This window comes from Mesoplodon bidens, assembly GCF_964165515.1.
Source record: "Mesoplodon bidens genome assembly, chromosome: 19".
Taxonomy (NCBI): domain Eukaryota; kingdom Metazoa; phylum Chordata; class Mammalia; order Artiodactyla; family Ziphiidae; genus Mesoplodon; species Mesoplodon bidens.
This window is the reverse complement of record NC_138179.1, coordinates 25,667,022-25,692,468: the sequence shown is the minus strand read 5'-3', so window position 1 is coordinate 25,692,468 and position 25,447 is coordinate 25,667,022. Positions and strand designations below refer to the sequence as shown.

The 25,447-nt window shown below is 45.4% G+C and overlaps 1 protein-coding gene across 4 annotated transcripts in view; it reads right to left on the bottom strand.

The window, feature by feature from the left end:
• Positions 1-25,447, bottom strand: part of MYOCD (myocardin) — a 93,169-nt gene that overhangs the window by 6,536 nt on the left and 61,186 nt on the right. For 3 of the 4 annotated variants that reach the window (XM_081218008.1, XM_081218010.1, XM_081218011.1), the window contains 7 exons: positions 24,196-24,368; positions 21,090-21,215; positions 16,026-16,270; positions 14,194-14,347; positions 6,265-7,203; positions 3,808-3,951; positions 2,475-2,603 (listed from right to left, as the gene is read on the bottom strand). In XM_081218008.1, the coding sequence (XP_081074134.1) occupies positions 2,475-2,603; positions 3,808-3,951; positions 6,265-7,203; positions 14,194-14,347; positions 16,026-16,270; positions 21,090-21,215; positions 24,196-24,368 (1,910 nt within the window). The remainder of the gene's footprint in view (positions 1-2,474; positions 2,604-3,807; positions 3,952-6,264; positions 7,204-14,193; positions 14,348-16,025; positions 16,271-21,089; positions 21,216-24,195; positions 24,369-25,447) is intronic. The other variant, XM_081218009.1, reaches the window with a different exon arrangement.

The following is a 25,447-nucleotide window of genomic DNA, read 5'->3' as shown; positions in this document are numbered from 1 at the left end:
GCCACCGTCTCCACTGTCCAGCTCCAGAACTTTCTTCACCTTGCAAAACTGAAACTCTGTCCCCATTAAACACTAACTATCCATTGCATCCTCCCCCAGCCCCTGGCATCCACCATTCTATTTTCTGTCCCTCTGAATTTGACAACGCTGAGTACCTCGGATAAGTGGATTGATACAGCATTTTTCCTTTTACAGCTGGATTATTTCACTTAGCATAATGTCTTCAAGGTGCATCCATGCTGTATGTATCATATGTCAGAGTGTCCTTCCTTGTGAATGCTGAATAATATTCATTGCATGTACAGAATATGTATTTGGTTTATCCATACATCCATCAATGGTTTATCCATTCATCCATTCAACCAATTTGGGTTGCTTCCACCTTTTGGCCTTTGTGAATAATGAGGCTATGTATATGAGTGTAACTGACTAAAGGTTTTGGAACCATGTGTGATTAAAGCTCAGTATGAATTCTGGACAGGAAAACTACTGAATAAAACAATCTATTACAACAAAAGAAGGGGAAAAGGAGGCAGAATGCTCCCTAGCCCAGAGTTCTTCAGAGTGAATTCAGTTGTTTGAGAAGTTTCCATCCCAGGAGATGGGCACCTTAACACATATATACTGTGGCCATTTTTATCACTTTGAAGTGACTTGGGTAGGACACAAAACAAGCCTCAACGAATTTAAGAGGATAGAAGTTAGTTCAAGCATCTCTTCTGATCACAATGGCATGAAACTAGAAATCAACCACAGAAAAAGAAATGAGAAAAAATTGCTTACATGGAGACTAAACTACATGCTACTAAAAAACCAATGGGTCAACGATGAAATTGAAGAGGACATTTAAAAATACCCAGAGACAAATGACAGTGAAAACACAACCGTACAAAATCTATGGGATGCCGCAAAAGCAGTTCTTAGAGGGAAATTCATAGTGATACGTGCCTTCCTCAAAAAAACAAGAAAATTCTCAACTTACCACCTAAAAGAACTGGAAAAAGAACAAACAAAACCTAAAGTCAGCAGAAGGAAGGAAGAATTAAAGAACAATAGGAAAAAAATCAACAAAACCAAAGGCTGGTCCTTTGGAAGGGTAAACAAAATTGACAAACCTCTGGCCAGGCTCACCAAGAAGAAAAGAGAGAGAACCCAAATAAACAAAATAAGAAATGAGGTGACTCAGCTCTGCCTCCCATTTGGGTGCTGAGGATGTGACCCAAGAACGTGGTTCACATTTCTCTGGTTCCTCATTGTGACAGCTTGTGGAATCTATCACCATGTGTAAGGACTACCTCTTCCCCTCTGGCTCATCTGAGTTGAGAAGCAGAGTCTGTTTATGGAAGTCCACCTTGCCTGGCCTTTTTTCTTTTCTTTTGAAACCAAGAAGGATGCGTTGATGTTTACAGATACCAGGGGACAGGAATGGGGAGAACAGAGGCATATATTGATCTCACTCTTCTGAGAGCCGGGTCCCAATAAACAGAGGCATCAATGATCAACGTGGGCGACAGCACTGCTTAGAGAACGAATCATTTGCATTAAGTGCCTACAAGGTCTGGCAGGTAAGGTAAATGAGCCAAACACAGAGCAAGAGAGAGAGGGGTAGAGGTTAGAACACATGTTCTGGTCCAAGGAGGCAACGATACTTTGTTTCAGGCAATGGTTGTCTGGCAGAGATGTGCCTACAGGGTTGCCAGTTCTCTGATTTTTTTTCAGAAACGGGAAAGCCTACGTTTTGCATAAAATTTCCCGATATTTAAAACACTCTCTCATCCAAATGAAATCTAACTGCAGGCTGATTTTGCTCTGTGGGATACCAGGGTGCAGCAACTGATGGAGATGGTATTTTCTGGGTTGAGCACACACAGAGGGCCATCTGATACTTTATCCACATTCAGACCATTTGAAATATAAGATCACTCATTGCTGTTTTTTTTTTAACTTATTATTTGAAAATTTTCCAAACGTAAATGGAAGTGGAGGCTACAACAAACAAACCTCCATGACTACCCAGCTTCTACAACCATTCATATTTTACTAGGATCACTGAATTTTGAAGCTAGGAAGAAACTTAGAAATGACTGGCCCAGCAATTACTCTCATATATTTGAGTACCTATCCCATGTCTGGACAATGTGATAAATGCTGCATCATCTGAAATCCTTATGCAGTAGACATCGTCTCCATTTTATGTAAGAGAAGTTGAATACTTGCCCAACGGTAGTGGGAGAGGCAGCTGGCACCGAGCCCAGGCAGCTGGGCGCCCAGCCAACCTCTTCTCTCTCCGCCTCAGGCGGCATCTGTACACACACAACACATCCCCACAATGAGCATCTAGACATTTTGCTCATTCCAGCAGGGAGGTGACAGACACGCTCAACAACAGAATCTCCACGCGTGAGGCCGCATCGTGTAAAACCACGTCCACTGAGTCAGCCTGCTCTTCCGTAAAGAACAAATCACGTGCTTACCTGTTTTACTGCATCTTCATAGGACGGAGGCTGGCTTATCTCTGAAACTGCTGACGTTGACTTAGAAAAAGTTGGGGATGGAAGTGAAAACTCTGGCCCTGACTTATCAGAAGAGGGTAAACCAGCCATCTGGGTGAGTAAAACGCAGAGAAAGACAATCAATGCATGCGTCGGAAATGGTACAGCTTCTGTTTTAGAAACTACAGGCTAAATTCTGCAAACATTGACTTAAGGGAAAACAAAAGCTGGGGCTTAAATTTATGTTACATATATATCACAGATACATATTAACAATGCTACACATCACTATGGACTCAAAGCTGGAGGCGTCTCAGGATGGGAACCTCAAAAATTCATTTCCCCCTCTAAGGTACACCCTGTCTGTTGGGAGAAAGCGAGATGAGAAAAGAAAATAAAGCAAAGGGTCCATCCAATCTGACATGAAGAGCTCCACCAACCCAGGAATTTCCAGACTGATTTATCTCCCACCCCGTTTCATTCCTAAGTGGATGTATATGCAGACAGTTGCAGGCAGGTGTTGCCAGGGTATCTCTTCATGAGCCAGCCTTGGGGATTGTGAGTGCATTCTGTGCAGTGCCCGGGACCTTTCAGGGTCCCTGTCCCCTCAGGATGCCCTGCTCTGGGGCCTGCAGCACTTCTGTGTCATGGCCGTCTCACGTTTGTCTCCTTTTTTCTCCCATCGCGGAGCACAGGCTCCGGACGCGCAGGCTCAGCGGCCATGGCTCACGGGCCTAGCCGCTCCGCGGCACGTGGGATCTTCCCAGCCCAGGGCACGAACCCGCGTCCCCTGCATCGGCAGGCAGACTCTCAACCACTGCGCCACCAGGGAAGCCCATTTGTCTCCTTTTTACCATCTTCCCACTGCTCCTCGAATTCCCCATGTCCCGCATCTTTTATACCCCCGATTGTCCCACCTGCTGACATGCATCATCTCTTCCCTTTTGCACCGTGACTCCAACTTTCTGCATCTCTTCAGTCCTTTCCGAGGACCCACTACTTCTTTCTCCACATTTTTTTCCCATGTGCCCTGACTCCAATCTTGAACTTCACTGAACCAGGTCTGTTTGCCATGATGTTTCGCAAACATACCAAGGCCACGTTGGCATAATTTCTGGGATGAACCCTGGAAACAGTGCCTTGGAATACCCTCACTTATATCTGTACATCCATTTCTGTCCCTTTCAAGTGGACTTGTTTCTATCCAAAATGTCATTTCTTTCTGCCTTTGAACCTCAACATTTGGAGAACAGGGGCCACAGAGAGAGAAGAGGCAAAGCCAACCCCCAGTTTAAACCTCTTCCCAGGTGCCTACCTTTTGCTGTACACCTGGGCTTTTGGGACAAGAGTTGCCCCCAGCACCATGATTGCTGTCTGCCTGGGCTCCAGAGAAAGAGGGGTGAAGGCTGGAAGGCTGGGGAGAGAAGCTTGAAGGATGGCCCTCACGTGCCCCTGAGTTCTGTAGAAAGGAAGAAGGACAAATTAAATGGCCACCAGCAGCATATTTGAGGGTAACCTTTGCTGAGACAACTAGGCCCTGCCCTGGTATCTCATCTTTCCAAACCTCCCTGAATTCCATCACCAAAGTCTCAGATCTGGCTTTGGACGTATCATTTCCTGTTCACAAACTTTCCATGGTTTCCACACATCTAAATCGTAGGGTCTCCACATCTAAACAGGATAAGTCTTCAAGACGCTCCACAGTCGAGTATGATTTCCCCTCTGCGAGCTTAAATTCTACTAATCCCTCCGGGCCCTGTATATATTCCCTCCCTGTGTTTTTTCACATGGAATGATCTTTTCCTGACTCTCCTTCTCCAACTCCACTTCTCAAGTTCAACCCATTTGCAAAGCCTTCCAGATTTTTCTAGCGCTTCATGATCAATACACACTTCCATGCTTTATGCAGCATTTAATGTCACAAGTGCCCATCAGTGATGTTATCCTATATTGCTCTTTATCTTTTTTTTTTTTTTTTTGCGGTACGCGGGCCTCTCACTGTTGTGGCCTCTCCTGTTGCGGAGCACAGGCTCCGGACGCGCAGGCTCAGCGGCCATGGCTCACGGGCCCAGCTGCTCCGCGGCATGTGGGATCTTCCCGGACCGGGGTATGAACCCACGTCCCCTGCATCGGCAGGCGGACTCTCAACCACTGCGCCACCAGGGAAGCCCGCTCTTTATCTTTTAATTTTTTTTATTATGGACTTATTCATGTCTTTACAAAGAGTGCTTTGTAAACCATCAATGACTGTACAAATGGTAGTTCTTCTTGATGGTATGATATCCTTCAACTGAGCACCTTCTGGTCCACAGCTGTATATTTCAAGAGCTATTTTTACCTTTGTTGCCTAGGACATGAGGCACTCAATACCTGTTGTCAATGAGGATGATAATCCATGTAAGTTTCTCCTCCCAGAGTGCTGACTGAGGACTGAGCATCATTCACATGAATGTGTTGTTCTGATGGGTTCATAAAAGATGTATTCGCCTTACCTATGGCCACGCCTTATACTCCCAGGGTAGAGAATATTCAGTGGGAAAAGGGCATGCATTTTAGAATCTGATAAACCTAGGTTCCTGTGACCCTGGGCAACTGGCTTCACCTCCCTGGGCCTTATTTTCCTCAACAGCAAAGAGTGATAAATTGGAATTCGTAAGGTTGTTGTGACAATTAATGAGATGACTCACGTACATGCCTCTTATGACCTGGTACATGGCAGGCATCCAATTAATGTAAGTGTTTTTCCTATTCCCTTTCTAATAACATGGATTTCAGAACCTTTTGATAACGTAACTGTCTTTCTCAAAGAGACTTTCCTAATAATTCTTTGTTTTCATGGATAAAAGGAAAGTCCTGGATGGTCACCTTGGTCTTGTCTTTGAACTGGTCACTATTCTAAGCCATCCCTACTCTCGCTCTGCACCAAACACACTGGTTTCTTTCTGGTCCTTGAACATTCCACACATGCTCCTACCACAGGGCCCTTGCACTTGCTGTTCCTCCTTCGCCTGCAATGCCTTTGCCTCAAGTACTTACAAGGTTTTCTCCTTTACCTCCTTCAAATGTCCCGGGCCTTTCCTTTTAAAGTTGTAAACTTCCAAACTCCTAATCTCCCTTCTCTGCCTTTTTTCTGTAAAATGTATCATCTTCTAATGTGTTAAATACTTACTTATACCTTTTGTTTACTATCTGTCTCCCCATGAGAATAGGGATTTTGTTTGGCCAGCTCAGCACTGATCCCCAGAGACTAGAACAGAGCCTGGCACACAGTACGTAAATATCTGTACTATGCAGACCATTACATGGCCATGGTAACTCCCTCTTTGGCCCTCTTGATGAGTTGGTTTGGCCTATGGTAAGGCTTGATACCAAGTGGTCCTGGGAACAGCCCCACGAGCCAAATCCAGCCCCTGGCTTGTTTTTGTAAATAAAGTTTCACTGGAACACAGCCACGTGCATTCGTTTACCAGTTGTCCATGGCTGCTTTCGTGATCCAGGCGTAGGGCTGAGGCGCTGTGACAGAGACTGTACATCCCACAAAGCCCAAACCATTTATGATCTAGCCCTTTCCAGAACAAGTTTGCCGCGCTAGCCTCGGAAGCGAGTTCGTTCTACTGTAAAGGCTTGTGCATTGTGGCGTCTGGAAGTTGCTACTGGGTGTGTGGCAAACCCTCCCCATGAAAAGTTCCAACGTCAGCTCTTTAGCAGCTGCACATCCACATCCCGCTTCCAGGAGGACGGGATCACCAGGCACGGGGCCAGGAGTTCTTACCTGTGCAGTACGCACCTGGCTGCCGACAGGTGAGGAGACCCTGTGCTCTTCTCCTTGGGCGCCCGAAGATGCAGGTAGAAAGTAATGGTTGTTTGGCGAGGGGGGCAAACTGATGTGCTGCGGGCTTTTCACAGCCCCGAGGGGCGAATGCTGCGGGGAGCACTGCGGGCTGAGGAATGTGGAAGAAAGTACGCTGGTTTGACCTGAGGGCTCCGCACAGCGAGTGTTCCCAAGGGGCAGGAGCTGAGCATCTTCACGGGCCGGCGGCTGGCCCTCTGAGCAGGCGCTCTGTCTTTTCACAGCTATTTGCGGGGATGCAAAAGGACAGCTGGAGGTGGCGTCTTCCTGCTTGATGGGGGCGGCCGGGAAAGGCAGCAGCTTCTTCTCGGGACAGTTGCTCCTCTTCTGCTTCTGCAGCTGCAGCCTCAGCTCCTCCACCTGCTTCTGTTCTTGCTGGAGTTTCCAGGTGAGCTCATTGATCACCTTCTGCTTCTCCACCAGCATCTTGTCCTTCTCGGAGTCCAGTCCATCCAGCTCGGGAGGGATGGAACCCCCATTTAGACTGCCCATGAGGCTTTCCTCGGGGCACGCGTGGACTGGGGACGGATGCAGGCCAAAGGACGGGGAGGCATCGTTGAAGGTGTCCGGCAGGGACCCTGCCACCGACAGGTCGGAAGAGGCAGGCGAGATCGGGGGGCTGGAGCTCGTGCTGCCGAAGTGGTAGAAGCCATTGGACAAGGCGCTGGTGGACGGGGAGGACTGGTAATTGGGCAGCGCGTTGCTGGGTGTCACAGGAAAAGTGACAGTCGTTATGTCACCGAAGTTGGGCACAGGGTTCCCAGGACAGTCCTGAAAGGGCCGAAGCCGGTCCATGAGGGCCAGCTTGGTGCCGGACACCGGCAAACCTCGTATTCGAAGCTGTTGTCTTAACTCAGAGACCTAAAGAAACCAGGCCGTCGTTAGCACTGCTTAATGACAATCTTTTAAAAATGTATTTATTGTTACAGAAACTTTAAGACATCACAAATGGGATTTTATAATGTCCCCTTCCTTGTTTCCGATTTCCTCCCCTACACCAGATGTGCATCAGTTTTGCACAATTTTCATGATTTGAAAATATTGGCATACACCATGTTTTCATGGATCCAGATTATAGAAATGTCCAGCTCAAGTGAACCACGGCGGTTATCTGGTCTACTGCTCTCCAACCCCCATCCTGGTCCTTGTCCCCACATTACAGGTGAGAAAACGGATACCTGCCTGGGTTTGGACATCAACCCTCAACCCACAACATCAAAGCAGGCTGACAGCCCGGGACCTCTGCATCCTAGTTGAGTACCCTGTCCACCACCTCTTTGCCACCACTGGCAAGAGCATTACAGCACAGCTGGGTCCCAGCCTGGGGTTCCTGATTCAGCAGGTCTGAGTTGGGGGCTGAGAATCTGGGTTTCTAGCAAGTTCCCAGAGGATGCAGATGCTACTGGTCCCAGGACCAGGTTCTCAGCCTTGCAGTTCTGCATTACCATCGATGTCCTAATTTTACTGACTGGCTTGGTAACAGTCATATATTGAGAGAAGTATGTGCGGAGATGAGACCATCATTCAAATCCTGGCCCCACCTCTTCCCAGCTCAGTGATCTTTCTGTAAAATGGGGATGACCGTACCTCCCTTATACATTTTTGTGAGGATTAAAATGGCCTAAAATTTGTAAAGGGCTTGGAGTAGTGTCTCACAAATTGTTAGTGCAGTGTGTTTGCTATTATTATTACGTTGATTCACATGGAATTATTTCAACCCTGCAATTTTATATAATATATATATATTATATAAAATTGCAGGGTTGAAATAATTACATGTGTTCATAAATCACAGATATGTAAAAATATGATAGACATGATGGAACCCTTTAGATCCATTAAAACTGATGCTATTTGTTGATATAGAATAATGAGTAATTATTTATGGTATATGATTAAGTGAGAAACGTTTGAATTGCTTGATTCTATTTCTATAAGGATTATATAAATATGTGTATGTGTATATATATATATGTATGTGTGTATATATATATATATATATATATATATATATATATATATATATATATACTTAAACCTATGCTTGCAAGATGAAAATGTCTAGATAAAAATATGCTAAAATCTTAACAATGGTTCTCCTTATCTGTATTTCCAAAATAGCCCACATCAGCATATTGCTTTTGTTAATTAAAATGGGAAACATATTAAATACCTAAATGTCAATAATTCCATAAAACAGCCAGAAATCTATAGGGAAATATTCTTCTGATATTTTGCAGGGAAAGATCTTTTGAGCCTCAAAGCAAAGAGAGTAATAATAAAAATATTGACCACAAAAATTGAAAACTATAAGTCAAAAATACTGGAAGAAAATGCAAATGCAAATAGCCACCTCATTAAAAGATAATTGCAGGGCAAGTAATCAAGTGTTAGTAAGCTCAAGGTATCAAGAGAAAAAGACTGATACCCAGTTTAAAACTGGGTAATGGACATGATCCAACCCTTCACAAATAAAAGATAAAATTAAAAGAAAAATGGCCAATAACATGTACACCATCATTAGTATTCCAAGAAATGCAAATAAAATAAGTATGTACATAGCTTTGTATTCACCAAATTGACAAAGAAATGAATAATAACACTGTGTCAGTGAAGTAGCAGAAAAAATAACTGAATAAAAATGTTAAGAAAAAAAAGCTTTTCAATACCTTGCTATTCCAAGTGTGGTCTTTGGACCAGCAGCATCAGACGGCATCTGGCGCTTATGGGAGAAATGCAGAATCTCAGGCCCCTCCCCACACCTATCAAATCAGAATCTGCATTTCACCACGAGCCCCAGATGCTTCCCTGGGCACATTCAGGCTTGAGAAGCGCTGCCCTAACACACTACCTCTGGGAATAGATTGCCACAAATGTTCAGGACAGGAATGGGGCCATATGGATCAAGAGTTCTTAAAAATAGTAATATATTTTGGTTTAGGAGTTCCACTCCCATGTATTTAGCCTGGGGAGATAATTAGAGAAATTAATAAATGTATGTACAAACTATATATATATATATATATACACACACACACATACATATCTATAATTTTTTTTTCTTTTTTCTTTTTTTGCGGTACGCGGGCCTCTCACTGTTGTGGCCTCTCCCGTTGCGGAGCACAGGCTCCGGACGCGCAGCCTCAGCGGCCATGGCTCACGAGCCCAGCCGCTCCACGGCACGTGGGATCCTCCCGGACCGGGGCACGAACCCGTGTCCCCTGCATCGGCAGGCGGACTCTCAACCACTGCGCCACCAGGGAAGCCCACAAATTATATGCTTAATAGCAAAAATTTGGAAGCAAGTTAAAAGTCCAATAGAGGGATGTCAACGAGGTGGAGAAGTGTATTAAAAAGGAACATCTTCTTGAATATTAAACGTTATGAAGACGTCCATGATCAATAAAACAACATAAGCGTGCCCGAAGTATATGTTCACCTAATTACTTGAAAATAATTACTTTAAAACCAAACATGCTCACGCATATTTTAAGTCTAGAAGCATACAGAATCTGTGAGTTAATTGTCTTCTAAAATACTTGGGACTTCCCTGGTGGTCCAGTGGTTAAAACTGCGCCTTGCACTGCAGAGGGCACGGGTTCGATCCCTGGTTGGGGAACTAAGATTCCACGTGCTGTGCAGACAAAAAAAATACTCTTCACTTTTTTATACACTATCATATTTCAATAGTGAATATATATGACATTAAGAGTTATTTTTAAAGTTATCTCAAAAAGGATTTGAATAACTTACCGTACCACAAGCAATAAAATATGCTCTCGGCCCCCTAGCCTGGCTAGCATTGTTTTACCATTTTCCTTTAGATTTGCTGGTTTGAAAAAGTGCAAAATGGCAACTCACTACCGTTTTAATTTAGAGTTACTTAAAATTAATGAGTTCTACGTTTATTTTTAGAATCTGCTCTGGCACTGAATAATTTAAACATTATTAAATAATGCAGCTCATATTCTAAAATAAAATGAGTACTTGTTCAGTCCAGTTTGCTATAAATTTCAGAATATTATGCTGTGTAGGCTTGCTTGGGACAAAGATTTGTATAAACCTCTTTCTTACATTCCCTGGTGTTTTATTTTTTTAATTAATTAATTATTTAATTTTTTGGCCGTGCCATGCGGCATGTGGGATTCTAATTCCCCGACCAGGGATCGAACCTGCACTCCCTGCATTGGAAGCACAGAGTCTTAACCACTGGACCACCAGGGAAGTCCCTCCCTGGGGTTTTAATCATTGATAAAACTTTAAACCATTTATTATGAAAAATTTCAAACATACACAAAAGTAAATAGAAAAGTGTAGTGAACCCACAAACCCATTAACCAGCTTTGACAATTATCAGCCCGCATTTGTTTCATTTATACGCCAATCTTGTTTCATTTATACCCCAAACTACTTCTTCCCCTACATTTCCTGAATTATGTGGAAGCAAATTATATATTTTAATCTGTAAATATTTTGGTATCTCTGCCTAAAAAGTAAGTTCTTAAAAATATAGATATAAGATCATTATCACACCTAAAATATGAATAATTATTTCTTAATATCCATCAAATATTTTCCCAATTTTTTAAACTTCCCATTTACTTTCTCTCTCCTCCCCCGACCCCCCATGCTCTCTGGCTCTCTGACTCTCCAGTTTGTTAGAAGCAGGATACAAAAAAATCCATATACTGTCAAATTACCACGTATAACTTTTTAATGAGAAATCAAACGTTTTTCTCAGTGCTTTTCCCCTTTCACTTCTATGCAGCAAAACAGAAGCATTTTTCTGGAAAACATCACCTTCATTGCCTAACCTTTCTGATTACTGTTTTTGAGGGTTACCTGCATTAAGTCCTCTTATTTCTTCCTTTCCCTACATGTGGTTCCATCACTCACCTCCTTTATTCCTCTTCTCTCCTTCCTTTCCGCCTTCTCCATCCTTCCCTCCCACTCTTTCCATTCTGTTCTCCTTCTATCTCACTTGCTGCGCTACTTCCAACCCTCCCCATTATGCAAACGATTCCAAGATTTCTGTTCCTATCCCTGACAGCACAGGTGAGCTGAGTGAGGCTGATATACGTCTAAGTGATGGAAACTGGCTAGACTTTTTCACTTGGTTGTCCTGCTGGTACTTGTGCTCAACTTTTCTAAACTGAATGAACTTGCCGACAAACCTTGAAACCATCTCCTCAGTCTACCCTCCCAATTTCTGCTACTGCTGTAACTCTCCCAGGTGACACCTCTCCCCATACACCCAGTAGTCAAGCCCAGTTCAGGTTTCTCCCATCTATCCCCCGCCCCCTTTCCACTCTCGAGAATGACAATAGCAAAGCCTTTGACATCAGTCACTTGAGTTCAAGCCCCAGTTTTGTCATGGAGAAGCTGGTTAACCTGCATTTCATTTAACCTCGTTAAGATCCTGATTTATTATGTTTACATTTAAAACTTATCTTGTAGGGCAAAAATTAAAGCAAATCTCAAAGTAAACAAAACTGATAAACTTTTAGCCAGACTCATCAAGAAAAAAAAGGGAGAGGGCTCAAATCAATAAAATTAGAAACGAAAAAGAGGTAAACAGTGGACACCACAGAAATACAAAGGATCCTAAGAGACTACTACAAGCAACTCTATGCCAATAAAATGGACAACCTAGAAGAAATGGACAAATTCTTAGAAAGGTACAATCTCCCAAGACTGAACCAGGAAGAAATAGAAAATATGAACAGACCAATCACAAGTACTGAAATTGAAACTGTGATTTTAAAACTCCCAACAAACAAAAGACCAGGACCAGATGGCTTCACAGGTGAATTCCATCAAACATTTAGAGAAGAGTTAACCCCTCTCCTTCTGAAACTATTCCGAAAAATTGCAGAGGAAGGCACACTCCCAAACTCAGTTCTAAAGCAAACCTCTGAAAGATGGCCGACCGATAGTTTATACTCAAAAAATGGTAGTTCTCACTGTCACCACCACCATCTTCTTATACCTCTGCTAATTATTGTAACTATAACCAGCCAATGATTCTGAGCATGTGCACGTCAAGGAAACCACCTCTAGGGGCTCTGCTAGGTGGCACATCATATCTGAACTATGTTTTCTTTGGGGCCAAGACACCTCCAGTCCTATGTGATCCGAGATCCCATCCAGAGATAGACTACTTAAAAAAAAATCTTTGTAGAAGACATATGACATAAAATTTACCATTTAATAATTTGTAAGTGTACAGTTCAGCAGCATGAAGTACATTCACAATGCTGTGCAAATATCACCACCACCCACCTCCAGAACTTTTTCATCATCTCAAACTGAACCTCTGTACTCATGAAACACTCACCCTTTATTCCCCTCTCCCCTGGGAACCAACATTCTACTTTCTGCCTCTATGAATTTGAGGACTCCAGGGACCTCACAGAAGTGGATGCACACCATATTTGTCCCTTTGTGTCTGGTTTACTTCACTGAGCATAAAGTTTTCCAGGTGAGAGAAGCTACTTTTATCTCTATGGATTGATGATCTGCGGGGGTGTGGAGGGTGAGGGACCACTGCTCTGGAGGGCATCATCATAAACCTGACATCCTCCTCTAGGTTTATAGCTGCCAAATTGAACCAAACTCGACGAAACCTAAGCATTTTTATTCCAAGTGTAAGGAATAGAGAAACCTTTGATATCAAAGCCTAAGATACATTTTATCTACCAGTGTTGACATTTGGTGGCCACTGAATCTCCTCTAATTTGAAAGAGTCCCAATCCTACTTTTCCCCCAAAGGAGATAATGACTGAGGGCTGAGCATGGGAAGGAGGATGACCAAGGACTGCGGGCTGGGGAAGGGCCATAAGACTGGCCCAGTGAGGACCACGGGGGCTTTTAGGAATTTAGTGTTTTGGGGAAAAATGATAAGATCCTTTTGGGGGGAAGAGTAATCGGTGGGGTGGAAACCAGGTAAAGAGGTGCAATCATTGAGCTGGAGTAGGCGTTGGAGGGAGGTGTGCCCACGCGCTGGAGACCTGGAAGGGCCCTGCCTCCATCCTTTTCTGTCCTTTTGTAAATACGGGACGGACGAATCTGCCAATCCTGAGGACTGCTCTGAAACACACCAGGTTCAACTCAAAGGCCAGCGTCCTCTCTGTGAACTGAGATCCATGAGTGTGATCCAGAGTCAACTGTTAGCACACATGTATCATTTCAGAAGCTGTTGCTACACTTCAGGGCAGAAGTTCTCAGAATTGGGGATTTCTTAATAGAACAGCACCTTGTCTTAAATTATATTATCGACATAGGGTTCCCAACCTTTTACCTTGTTAAGTAAGGACTGTTCTCCTTATTTAATAGCATCCTGATGGAAGAAAAAGAAATAAAACACCAGAAACACTCAACTTCTATCCACTGCTGCCATCATTTCCTGATGGAAAGGACATTTTGACATTCAAAACATTGTGGGGAAATAAATGCTTCAAATAAAGATGGGTCAGATATACTGAACACAGTTAGATTCATGAAAAGCTCTTGACATGGCTCTTGTTCTTCTTATTTCAAGAAACTGGTAAAAGTTCATCGTGAAATTGGCCATTGGAAACGTGTATCAATCTCAAAGCCGCCCTCTGCGCTAAGGGCTATCATGTATATGATTCTATTTGACTCTTACAATGATTCATTCATGCAAAGGAGCAATGTGACATGCAGAAACATTAAGAGACTAGCTTAAGGCTGCACAGCCAGGGGAAGAGCTGAGCTGGGAGCCCACAGTCTTCTGTTCTATTGGGTGTCCAACCACAGTGGTTAAAAATATATATATTTGTTAAAAAAAAAGAAAGAAAGAAAGAAAGAAAATCATGTCAAACCGTATACCTTCAGATCATCTAGGTTGGATGGGAGTGGGCCTGGCTTGAGAGAAGAGACACCAGTTTGTCCAGAAAAGCTGTTTTTGGCAGGAGACAAAGGGGTATTGCTCAGCGGTGCTAAAGAAGGGTTTGGATTTCTGACCACCTGCTCATTTGGTTCCCTGAAAAACAAACAAAAAAGAGGCACTTAAAATACAATCAAATACAGTCAAATATACATCTGGGGGTGTGATACTGTGATTTAGAATAGGAAATATATATTTGGTCTTCATCCTGGTTTCTGGCATAGCTCCTAAAACCCTTGGGATTTCCTAAGGCCTGAGAGCACAGAACTGTCTTTTGTTATCCTAATGAGGTGACTCTCGGAAGCCACCTAAGGATGGAGGGTGGTGGCCTGGAGAACCAATCATGTGATTAGAGGGCTGGAACGTTTAGTCCCACTCCCGACCTCCGGGGAGGGCAGAGGGCTGGAGGTTGAACTGATGGGCAATGGCCAGAGATCTAATCAGCCGTGCCTACGTAATGACGTCGCTATAAAAACCCAAAAGGATGGGGTTTGGAGAGCTTCCGGGTTGGGGAGCATGTGGAGATTTGGGGAGACGGGTGCACCTGGAGGGGCCATAGATGCTCTGCCTGCCTCCCATGTACCCTGCCCCAAGCATCTCGTTCATCTGGCTGTTCCCAGGGGGAGTTACGTGCTTTTACAATAAACCGGTTACCTAGTAAGTAAAATGTTTCTCTGAGTTCCGTGAGCCACTCTAGCAAATTAATCGAACCCAAGGAGGGGAGTGTTGGAACCTCCCATCTGTAGCCGGTCTGTCAGAAGCACAGGTGACAGCTTGGACTTGTGATTGGTGTCTGAAGGGGGAGGGGGCAGTCTTGTGGGACTGAGCCCTCAACCTGCGGGATCTGACACGATCTCCGGGGAGAGAGCATCGGAATTGAGTTGAATTGTAGAACGCCCAGCTGGTGTCAGAGAGTTGCTTGGCAGTGTGGGGAAAACTGGGTGACCAGAACCCTTAGGGGGTGGCTTGCATTTAGGTTGGATCACAAGCTAATTGCCCAGAAGGATCAGGCGTGTAATAACAAATGCATCAGCAATAATAGTCAGTGCAATGTAATAAATGTAATAATAAATCAGTAGAAGTGGCAGGGTGAGGAAGAATCACAGAGTGGGCCAGAGGGCAAGTGGTAAGCACCCCTCAAGCTAGTTTTGGGGAGACAAGAGGGAGCAGTGGAGACTGTGGCCGCGGGAGAGGCCCGTCCATCTGTGATTTAGCAGATGCCCTGTTCTGGGGAGGAAGGAGCACGCGCACGAAGCTTGATTGCATACAGCACGTGGCATAATCACCAGCGTGACCCGAGGCTGAACAGAGACAGGTGGGAGAACCTACATCCCAACTTTATGGTTGAGGAGAAAGACCCTTTACAAGGTGACCTCACTGTGAGATCACACACTGGGCTCAGGAGTGAATCTTTGAGGCTGTCACCCAGTCACTCAGCCCTGAGCCAATTCCTGAAACATAATCAGTATTGGACTGGCTCCCAATTCCAATGCTACATTCTTAGATGGTCCCTCCCCTCCGTTCTGCCATTACTCTAGTGCTAATACTTTCCCCAAAGAGGCCTCTTATCAGGGGCATTGATGTACCTGCTTCCTCCCGGCCTTCTGTCCCTGAAAAAGTGGGCGTGGTTTCTAAACAGTCATACTCTAAACACACCAGGATGCGGTGCAGCGCAGGACTCGCTGGGTCCCCAGGGGCTGGCCCTGGGGCCTCAGCCAGAGAAGCCACCACCAGCGTCTGCCCCCAGGCGCCAGCCTGGGCTTGCCTGACTTACTTGAGCTGAGCTTGGTGGAGCCCGGGGTAGTTGAAGCAGTGCTGTTGCTGCTGACTGAGGATCTGCAGCTGCAAGAACAGCTGCTGCTGCTGGAGCAGCCGGGCGTAGGCCGAATCCATGGGCGGAGGGGACTTCTCTGCCTTCTGGTCCGGGGGGATGTACTGGTGATATTTGAGCTTCTTCACCTTTGGCTTGGGGTCCTTGGGCTTTTTGTGGCGGTTCTTACTGTCGCTCAAGGACTTGGACTGCAAAGCGGATGGAGAAACGGCATGTGCTTTAGGTGATGGATGGGAATGGCTTGGCATCATGAATATATCTCTAGGAGGTTTCATGGGATGGATGTCCCTGAACCCCCGACACACAATACAGCAAAGGCAGGATGCACAAAGAGATCCTGGACGTTAAGGTACCTAATGGACAAATCCACTGCAAATGCATCGCAAAGGAAGGACACCCCTGAGGTGGGGAGTCTTGAGCCTTAGAAGTGGCTCGAGGAGAATTTCCTTCCTGGAGGAGAGGGAGAGGTAAACTTGTGTTTCATGAGGACACCTTTTTAACCTAAAACCACCTGACGGCCTAACGGAGATATTCTGCTCTTGGGATGGATTCATAAGAAAGCTCTTTCATCTGTATACATGCAATCACCTTTAGTGAAGCCCTTAGTACGCTGACTTATTAATGACATAAACTCAGATGAAGTTCAGCTTGCCTCTGAAAATCCAGAATGTGGATTTTTGTTACCTCAAATGTAAGATCAATTCCCCTTCCCATCAAACACTGATATAAGATCAGGAAGTGACATCCTCTGAACTAAAGATTCTTTATTGACTACGGGAAGGGTCAGTCACCCACTGGGACCTTTCCAGAAGTTACCCATCATGGAGCACGATCTGGACCCTTGAAAAAAGTTAAGGACACAGGCTCGGAAGTGAAGACACATTTTTGAACATGGTACAATCATCCAACTTCGTGACATCTCAATTACCTCACTTGCAAGCTGGGAAAAACATTCTCGACTTTCGATCTCAGTAATCAATGGAAAGATGGTGAAACATCTTGTTGAAATAATAACAGATTTCAAAGGACAGTGTGATTATATTTATAACCCACTCCTAAAACCCAAAGGCCTCCATAGATTGGAAAGCAATAGATCCATACTGGAATCGGGTAAAAAACATACATTTCCAAACCCTGACTTTATTACAGAAGATTGAAAGGAACATGGATATGGTGATGGTAGAGTCTTGGGGATCTGGGGACAAGTGGGAGGGAAGGTGTGGTACCAGCGGTGTCCAGAAGAGGGCGCTCCTGAATAGCTGGCGGGCATGTTGTGACTGGGCAGCTTCCCCGCTTTAACCACAAAAGTTTTCTCTGACTCAGCGCATCCCTCCACCGAAGCCTTTTTTGTGTTTTCTCAGGGAGGCTTCTTCTTGGAGACCAATGAACAATGAACTCAAGTATTCCCGTGGGCTGGGGGCTCTCCTCCCTGCTCATTCATCGGTTAGCGCTCCAGGTAATGAATCAGTCTTCTGCACTTGGGATAGTTTCTGCAGGGCTCCTACAGTCAGCTCTGCCCTGCTTTGCTCTGGTGCAGCCTCCGCTCCCACCCCTAGAACTTGCTTGTCTGGGGGAGCTGCAGCCCTGGGTCTAGCAATTCAGTCAGGGGCTAAGGCATTTTCTCTAGCTGTCGCCTTAACATAGGGACTCTGAACGTTTTAGAAGGTACGAAAATCGGACCATTTTCTCTGGATAGTGAGGGGCAAAGGCCGCTGAACCCATGGAACTCCGAATCCCTGGAACTGTACAGTTTCATATTTTTGACACCAGAGGATACCAAGGCTGTGGGTTTGCTTTTGTTTTCTTTCTAGAACTGCATGGCCAATAGAAGCGGAGCACAGTCATCTTTCTAAAGCAGACCTGGATCCCAAATCCAGTGGTTTAAGACTTGGGCATGAATGTAGAAAGCAAGTTAGTGTGAGGCAAGAGGGAGCGGTGGGGCCTGCAGCTAGAGAGGGCACGACTTCCTCAAGGCCTTCTGCCTCGAATTCGCACATACCCTGCGCCGGGCATGCAGCATGCCCCCCAAGCCACCTGCACTCAGTTTGTCCATCCTGCTCGGCACACTGAAGTCCAAACTCCAGCCTGCAAAGGAGACCATCAGCAAGCTGCCTAAACATGCTCCTGTCCAATGGCTTACCCCTCCTGACTCTTTTCCTTGTCATTTTCTGCCATCTGTGACTCCCTACTCTGCTTGCTGTCTGACGTCGGCTCATCCTTCGAGGCTGGCTCAAACCCTGGCTCATCTGGGAAGCCTTTCCTAACCCACGGTGAGGTCTCTCCTATGCATGTCTCATATGACACTTGAGGCTGCCCCGTAACGGTCACACTGCTGCAGACCCTGCTGAGGGGGGAGGGAGGCAGACATCCAGCCCCAGGTCTGCTTCCGAGGCTACTGGCCCTGATGGGGGGCTGTGGCCACCTGGGGAAGGGGACTCTCCTTCTGTATTGTGGTAAAATACAAGGAACATAAAAATCCCCAGTCACCATTTTCAATTCAGTGGCATTTAGCACATTTACAATGTGGTGCAACCATCACTGCTACCCAGTTACAGAACATTTTCATTACCTCGAAAAGTAACTCCACCCCCATTAAGAAGTCACTCCCCATCCTCCCCTTCCCTTGGAAACCACTATCGTGCTTACTGTCTCCATGGATGTGCCCATTCTGGACACTGCATAAAAATGGAATCAGACACTGTGTGGTGCTTTGTGTCTGGCTTCTCTCACACAGCATGTTTTCAAGGTTCATTCACGTTGTACCAAGAATCAGTGCTTCATTCCCTTTTCTGGCTGAATAATCTTCCATTGCATGGATATGCCCTGTTTATCCATTCTTCACTTGATGGACATTTAGGTTACTTCCAACTTTTGACTATTGGGAATACAGCTGCAATGAATATTCCCGCATACATTTTTGTTGGAACACCTGTTTTCAATTCTTTTGGGTGTGTATCTAGGAGTGGAATTTGCTGGGTTACGTGGTCATTGTGTGTTTAATTTATTGAGGAACCACCAAACTGCATTCCACACAGACGCACCATTTTACATCTCCATCAGCAATGTATGAGGGTGCCGATTTCTCCACATCCTCATCCACACTTATTTTCCATTTTTAAAATTTTAGTCATTCCAGTTAGTTTGAAGTGGTATTCTGTCGTGGTTTGGAGTTGCATTTCCCTGACAATGAATGACATGGAACCCCCTTCTCGTGTGCTTGTTGGGCAATTTGTTTATCTTTGGAGAAATGTCTATTCAAGTTCTTTGGGGCACATTTTTCTTATTTGCTCAAAGCCCCATATGGACTAGTGGTGGCTGTGACATCAGACTAGATTGTAGGCTCCTTGAGGGCAGGAATCATGGTTTGTTTTTTTTTGCGGTACGCGTGCCTCTCACTGTTGTGGCCTGTCCCGTTGCGGAGCACAGGCTCCGGACGCGCAGGCTCAGTGGCCATGGCTCACGGGCCCAGCCGCTCCACGGCATGTGGGATCCTCCCGGACCGGGGCACGAACCCGTGTCCCCTGCATCGGCAGGCGGACTCCCAACCACTGTGCCACCAGGGAAGCCCAGGAATCATGTTTTATTCAACCTGATATGTACTACTTGGAGCCTGCAATGTGAGCACCATTCTCTTATAGAGGATTTTACAGTTTTCAGAGTATTCTTGCGCATTCTCTCAATGGACTTATGTGAAGCTTACGCAGTCGATAGGGCAGAGATGTTTTTCCCTAGCTGGGTTGCTTCCTTCTTTGAGAAGCCCTCTAGTAGCCTCCTAGCTTAGAGATGATGAATATTCATCAGCTGAGAACCCACAGGCACTGACCAGTCAGAAGAGCTGCTGGCTTTCATGTAAACAGCCAGTCCTACTGGACCAGGTGGTTACCAGCCCTGCTCCTCATTGAAACTGACTGTCCTTCCTCAGGGCAACTATTATACTCCCTTAGTACCAAGAGGCTGAAGGCTTTGCTCATTTGCATTAGGCAGAATTTAAATACTTTGGTAGAAATACTGATGCAATTTTCCTTGGCACACAACGTTAGAAGTCACTGAATCATCCCCTCCACCCTCCACTTGCAGTGAACAAAATTCATCAACAGCCACTTATTTTCAATGCTGTTGAGCTGTGTGGATTGTAGGCTGGGTTTAAGCCACTGCAGTTTGGGGACCTTTCCTGGGAATCAGAAATACCCGCCATCCATTTATAAGATGAAAACCACTTCTGTGTACATGCAGTGGAGGGGGCAGTGGGTGGGCACCGTTACTTTAGCATTGATTCCAACTCAATTTACAACCTTTTCAAAACATGTTTCTTAAGAATCATCTCAGCATCAAGCGGTGGCTTTAGAGCTGAGAAAACATGCCCCCAAATCAATCAGAAGTTATTTGGGATAAAACATTACGAAGAAAGTCAAATGACTACCAGACAGTTAATTGAGGAGAAAGTGCCCTGTGAACTATTAGATATAATCCTGACAAACTTAAACCAAAACTATGTGATCATGCTTGTAGTTATGTGTCTCTTGGGAGTGTAACCCTCTGCTTTGTCTTTATTTCCACAGGGAGACTGGCTTGAATCATATAGGCTTTGCTGTAGGCAGGGCCTTCAGGTTTGCTTCCCTTGCATAAAATCCAGCTGCCCTACACCTGTTTTACGCCACATACAAATCCTGTGTGCACTGCGGTCAGTTGTGTCTACCTCTAGGCTGAGCTGATGAAGCCTTTTAAGTCAGGAGTAGGCTGGCTGAGCTGTGATTCCAAAGAAGCGCAAACATTGCCCAGCAGGGGTCTTTGTCTGCAGGGAACACCCCTGCAGGGCAAGGGAATCTTGGTCCATGTACACTGATGGCCCATGTCTCAACTCCTGTCTTGCGATGCTCCCAGTGGATTGAACACGTCCATGGGTCCGTGGGACTCCCCCCTGTTGACAGACCTAACTCAGCACTCCCTGCCCCGAGCTGGCCCTGTGAGCTGAGTGCTCAGACGGGCGTGGAAGCCGGCCCACCGTACCTTGACAGCAGCGTGTACAGGGACGGGGTTGCCCAGGGGGCCGAGCCCCTGCTTCCCCGGGTCTGACTGGTTGCCGGGCTGGGGGGCCGAGTCATTCCTTTCATTTTCTGAGCCAGAAATAAGATCCTAAAAATCCAAAGTTTAGCATTATTAGGGTGCAGGAGAAAAGACCGTGTGACGTGGAAATGTTGTGGTAGAGCCTCCCACTCCCACCCCCGAGGTCTGCTGTGTTAATCCTAGCTTCTTATCTCAGGAACATCAGATTCTGTCCTCCAGCGGGAGGAGTCGTGTATATAATTTGTCATCCAGTTGAGGACACTTTTAAGAGAGAAAACAGGCATGATTAATAATTATTCCAGCAGACAGGTATAGGACTGACCTGTTCTAGGCAAACTGGGACATCTGGTCACCCTGGGTGAGGGTTCCACCTACCTGCGGCTAGGTTTACCTGTTGGAATTGACAGTGGGATTGAAAAAGAGAGGAAGTGGGAGAAGTGGGTATAGGAACTTTGGGGGAAAGTAGGACAAGAAAAAAGTTAGATGAAACGGGGGTTACAGATGGAGGGAAGGTGTGTAGGTATGTGTATGTGTGTGTACGCATCTGGGTCTCTGTGTATTTGTGTGCATGTGTGTCTCTCTGTGTGTCTGCCTGTGTAATGTATGTGTGCATATATATGTATCCCTCTGCACGTGTGTCTGGGTGTATACATGTGTCTGTGTGTGTATGTCTGTGTATATGTATGTACATGTGTGTATATGTAAGTGTGTGTGTGTGTGTATGTGTGTAGTATCAGGAAAACCTTTACGAGGCACGTTCCCATATGCAGAGGACTCTGAAATGGACCAAGTGCCCTCTCTCTTTCCCCTACAATCCTAGGCCATGACTGTGAAAAGGGGGCTGCTCCACGATCTCCCCGAGCGGCTCAGCCCTTCCCTGAGCCCCAGCACCTATCAAAGGTCTGTAGCATCCTTTTCTCTTGGAGCCTGTGCCCTCATCTGTCACATGAGGTTGCCGGATGAACTGACATAAGATGATTTTTGCATTTTGCCTGGCATTGCTCAGTGTTTGTTCCCTTTTTGCCCACTCCGAGGGCTAAAAAGAAAAGAATGCGTCTTCTCCCCAAAGCATCTTTAAATCAGAAGCTGAGGAATTCACTGTCAGAGTAATAAGACACAAATGGTCTGATGTACTGTTTGATGTTATCAAAGAAGCTGGGCTGCAAAGACCAGCTGCGGGATGCAGGGGAAGGAAAAATGCTTTGATTATAAACTCTTGCACGATAAACGTACGGCTCTTTTGGCTCTGCTTTTTCTGTCTCCCGTCTCCCTCCTGTTCTACATTTCCTCCTGGGCAGCCTTGGCTTTGTTCTGATGGAGTGAAGAAGGGCCTGACAACGACCGGTAACAGCACAGTTTCAGGAAACAGGGTCGTGGTAAATAAGTCCTGAAACTGTCCCTGATCCCTGCATGCTTTACAGTGTAAAAATGTTTTCAAATACACTATCTAATACGGTTTAAAAAGTACAACCATCCAGCTATACAATAAGTCCTGGGGGTGTAATGTACAGCAGGGTGACCATAGTTAACAATACCGTATTGTCTCTCTGAAAGTTGCTAAGAGAGTAGATCTTAAAGATTCTCATCACAAGAAAGAAAATTTGTAACCATGTGTGGAGACGGATGTGAACTAGACTTATCCTGGTGATCATTTCACAATACCTACAATGATATATTGTATCTATCGTGCATATTGTGAAATACACGTGTATTTCACAATACATGTATATTTCACAATATGTAAGATAGATACAATATCAAGCAATTATTTTGTACACCTGATATTGTATACATTGTATACTTTGTGTATTTCATGATATATACAATATCGAACAATTATGTTGTATACCTGAAACTAATATAATGATATGTCAATTATACCTCAATTAAAAAAATGAGAAGTACACACAGATATAAAATATCTATATATAATAAAAATGAGATATCTCTATATAATTAAAATATATAAAATAATACCTGTTAATAAAATATACATCATATATATAAAATATCTGATTTCAAGTCATCGAATAATTCCTGTGAGGCCAAGAGGAGTAAACTCCTCCTGAAGGGTTGGGGCTGAGGTCGGAGGGTTCTCTCCAGAGCCAGGATGTGGTTCAAGATTCACATCTCGTTGTCCCATGAGTGCAACCCCTGCCCCTCCTGTGTGCACCTCACACTCATCTCCTCTGGGGGCTCTGGGAATACCATCCTGCCAGGCCAAGGAAAGGTCCCAGCAAGCCTGGGTGTGGCTTATAGAGGGGGAGCTCCAGGTGTTGGGGGGGGCCCTGCATGCTCCTGGGGCCACACAGCTACTCAGCCTCACTTCCTTCTCTGTAACATCTAACAGAAAATGCTTGCAAGGTGCCTAGCACTGGCCCTGGTACACAGTGGGTGCTTAATAATGGCAGTAGACGTTGTTAGCCACCATTATACTGCTCTTTATAAATGTGCTTTTAACAGTATGTGCAATATCCATTTCTCACATCTCGACAATCTGTGGATTTGTCCAGAAAGAGGGGAATGCTGTGTTTGGGCTGGGGCTGGAAGTGGTCCTTGCTCCAGGGGTGTTTGGCAGGTAGACGCCTGCTAAGGGTAGAACCGGCTCGGGGCTCCGGCTTTATAGCCAATCAGCGCCTTCTGTTCCTCACTCCCCAGGGTCCTACAGTGGTAACTCAGTGCCTGGAAAGACCGTGGGCTTTGAAACCAGCCCTGCTGAGGCCATTTCTCTCCAGGAGACTGTTAGTTGGTCATCTCATCTTGGGGAGCCTCATTTCTACCTTGTCTCTAAAAGTGGAGATAAAAGAGATATACTTGACAGAGTAGATACTGAAAACATAAGTCCAAAGGGCATATTTCTGGGGATTCCCTTTCGGTGTTATCTGGAAGCTTTTGCCTTTACACACAGACCCCTGGACCGAACAGGGTGAGAAGAAGCATCCAGATGACGTGCCATGAAGAGACATCTCTGTGGTCTCTAAGCAAAACAACCTCAGCACTGCTGATTTCAAGACTGAAGAGGTGACAGGCTGAGATGTGGTTTGTTTACCTGGATTTTCCCCCGAGGACCCGCCAAAGGGGTCTCTGTAGCTTTCATATCTGGGGGGGATCCTGCTGAGCCCTGGAGGTCTTCACCTCGAGTCTGATCGGGAGAAAGCCCATCGCTGCTGTCCTCCTCAAAGGCAAATGCATCCGCTGATTTGGAGAAACTCACCTGGTTACCTGAGGGAGTGAAAGCCAAGAAGAACCGGGTCAGTGGCAGTGCTTCAGTGTGCCATCCGTATTAGGAGCACTTACCTACCTCCTTAGATGCTTCCAGTTCAAGGTAGGAGTGGAGATATATTTAAAATGACTTGCTTTCCCCTCTATTTACTCCATACAGGGGAACTTGTGTTTATAAAAGGGACACGTTTGGCAGGGACGAATGAGTGACATATCAAAGGTCTATCATCATTTATTAAACTTCATTTTCAGACTGATCCATTCCTACACATTTTGTATGTGAGCCCCCATCTTTCTGAAGAAAAGAACAGGGGCCATCAGGTGCAGGAGGAGAAGGCCCCTGTCTCCCTGGGGCTTTACGATGAGAGGTGAAATTGAAATGACAGCGGGCCATTTGCATCGTGTTCAAACATAAAGTGGGGCAACCGGCACAAAATGTTTCGCAAACTTTGCTATTAAGGAGAAGTCAGGGAGCTCCTAAGTTTAAATTCCTAAGTGTCAGAAGAGCTAATGTCACCAGAATGTCCCAAAGCCCCACTCAACGAATGCATATCTGTTTATAAAAGCCATAAACATGTCTCAGAAACTGAAGCGTGATCTTTACTTATTTATTTTTATTATTTGGATTTTGGTGTTATTCCTCTGATCTTTGTCTCTATTTTGGAAATCCCCAGCGACTCACACATGCTCAGATTCTTCCCCAGCAGCCTGCGTGGTCTTGGGAGGGAAATCCAGACATTGGCTTGGGGACTGGGGTTACCAGACCAGGTGGGACTATCGTGACATCCTTATATGTCCCTCATGTGGTTTTTTTTTTTTTTAAATCATTTTGATCATTTATAGTACTGTGATTTTATTTATTTATTTATTTATTTATTTATTTTTGGCTGCATTGGGTCTTCGCTGCTGCACGCGGGCTTTCTCTAGTTGCAGCGAGCGGAGGCTACTCTTTGTCGTGGTGCACGGGCTTCTCACTGCGGTGGCTTCTTTTGCTGCAGAGCACAGGCTCTAGGCACGCAGGCTTCAGTAGCTGTGGCACGTGGGCTCAGTAGTTGTGGTTCGTGGGCTCTAGAGCGCAG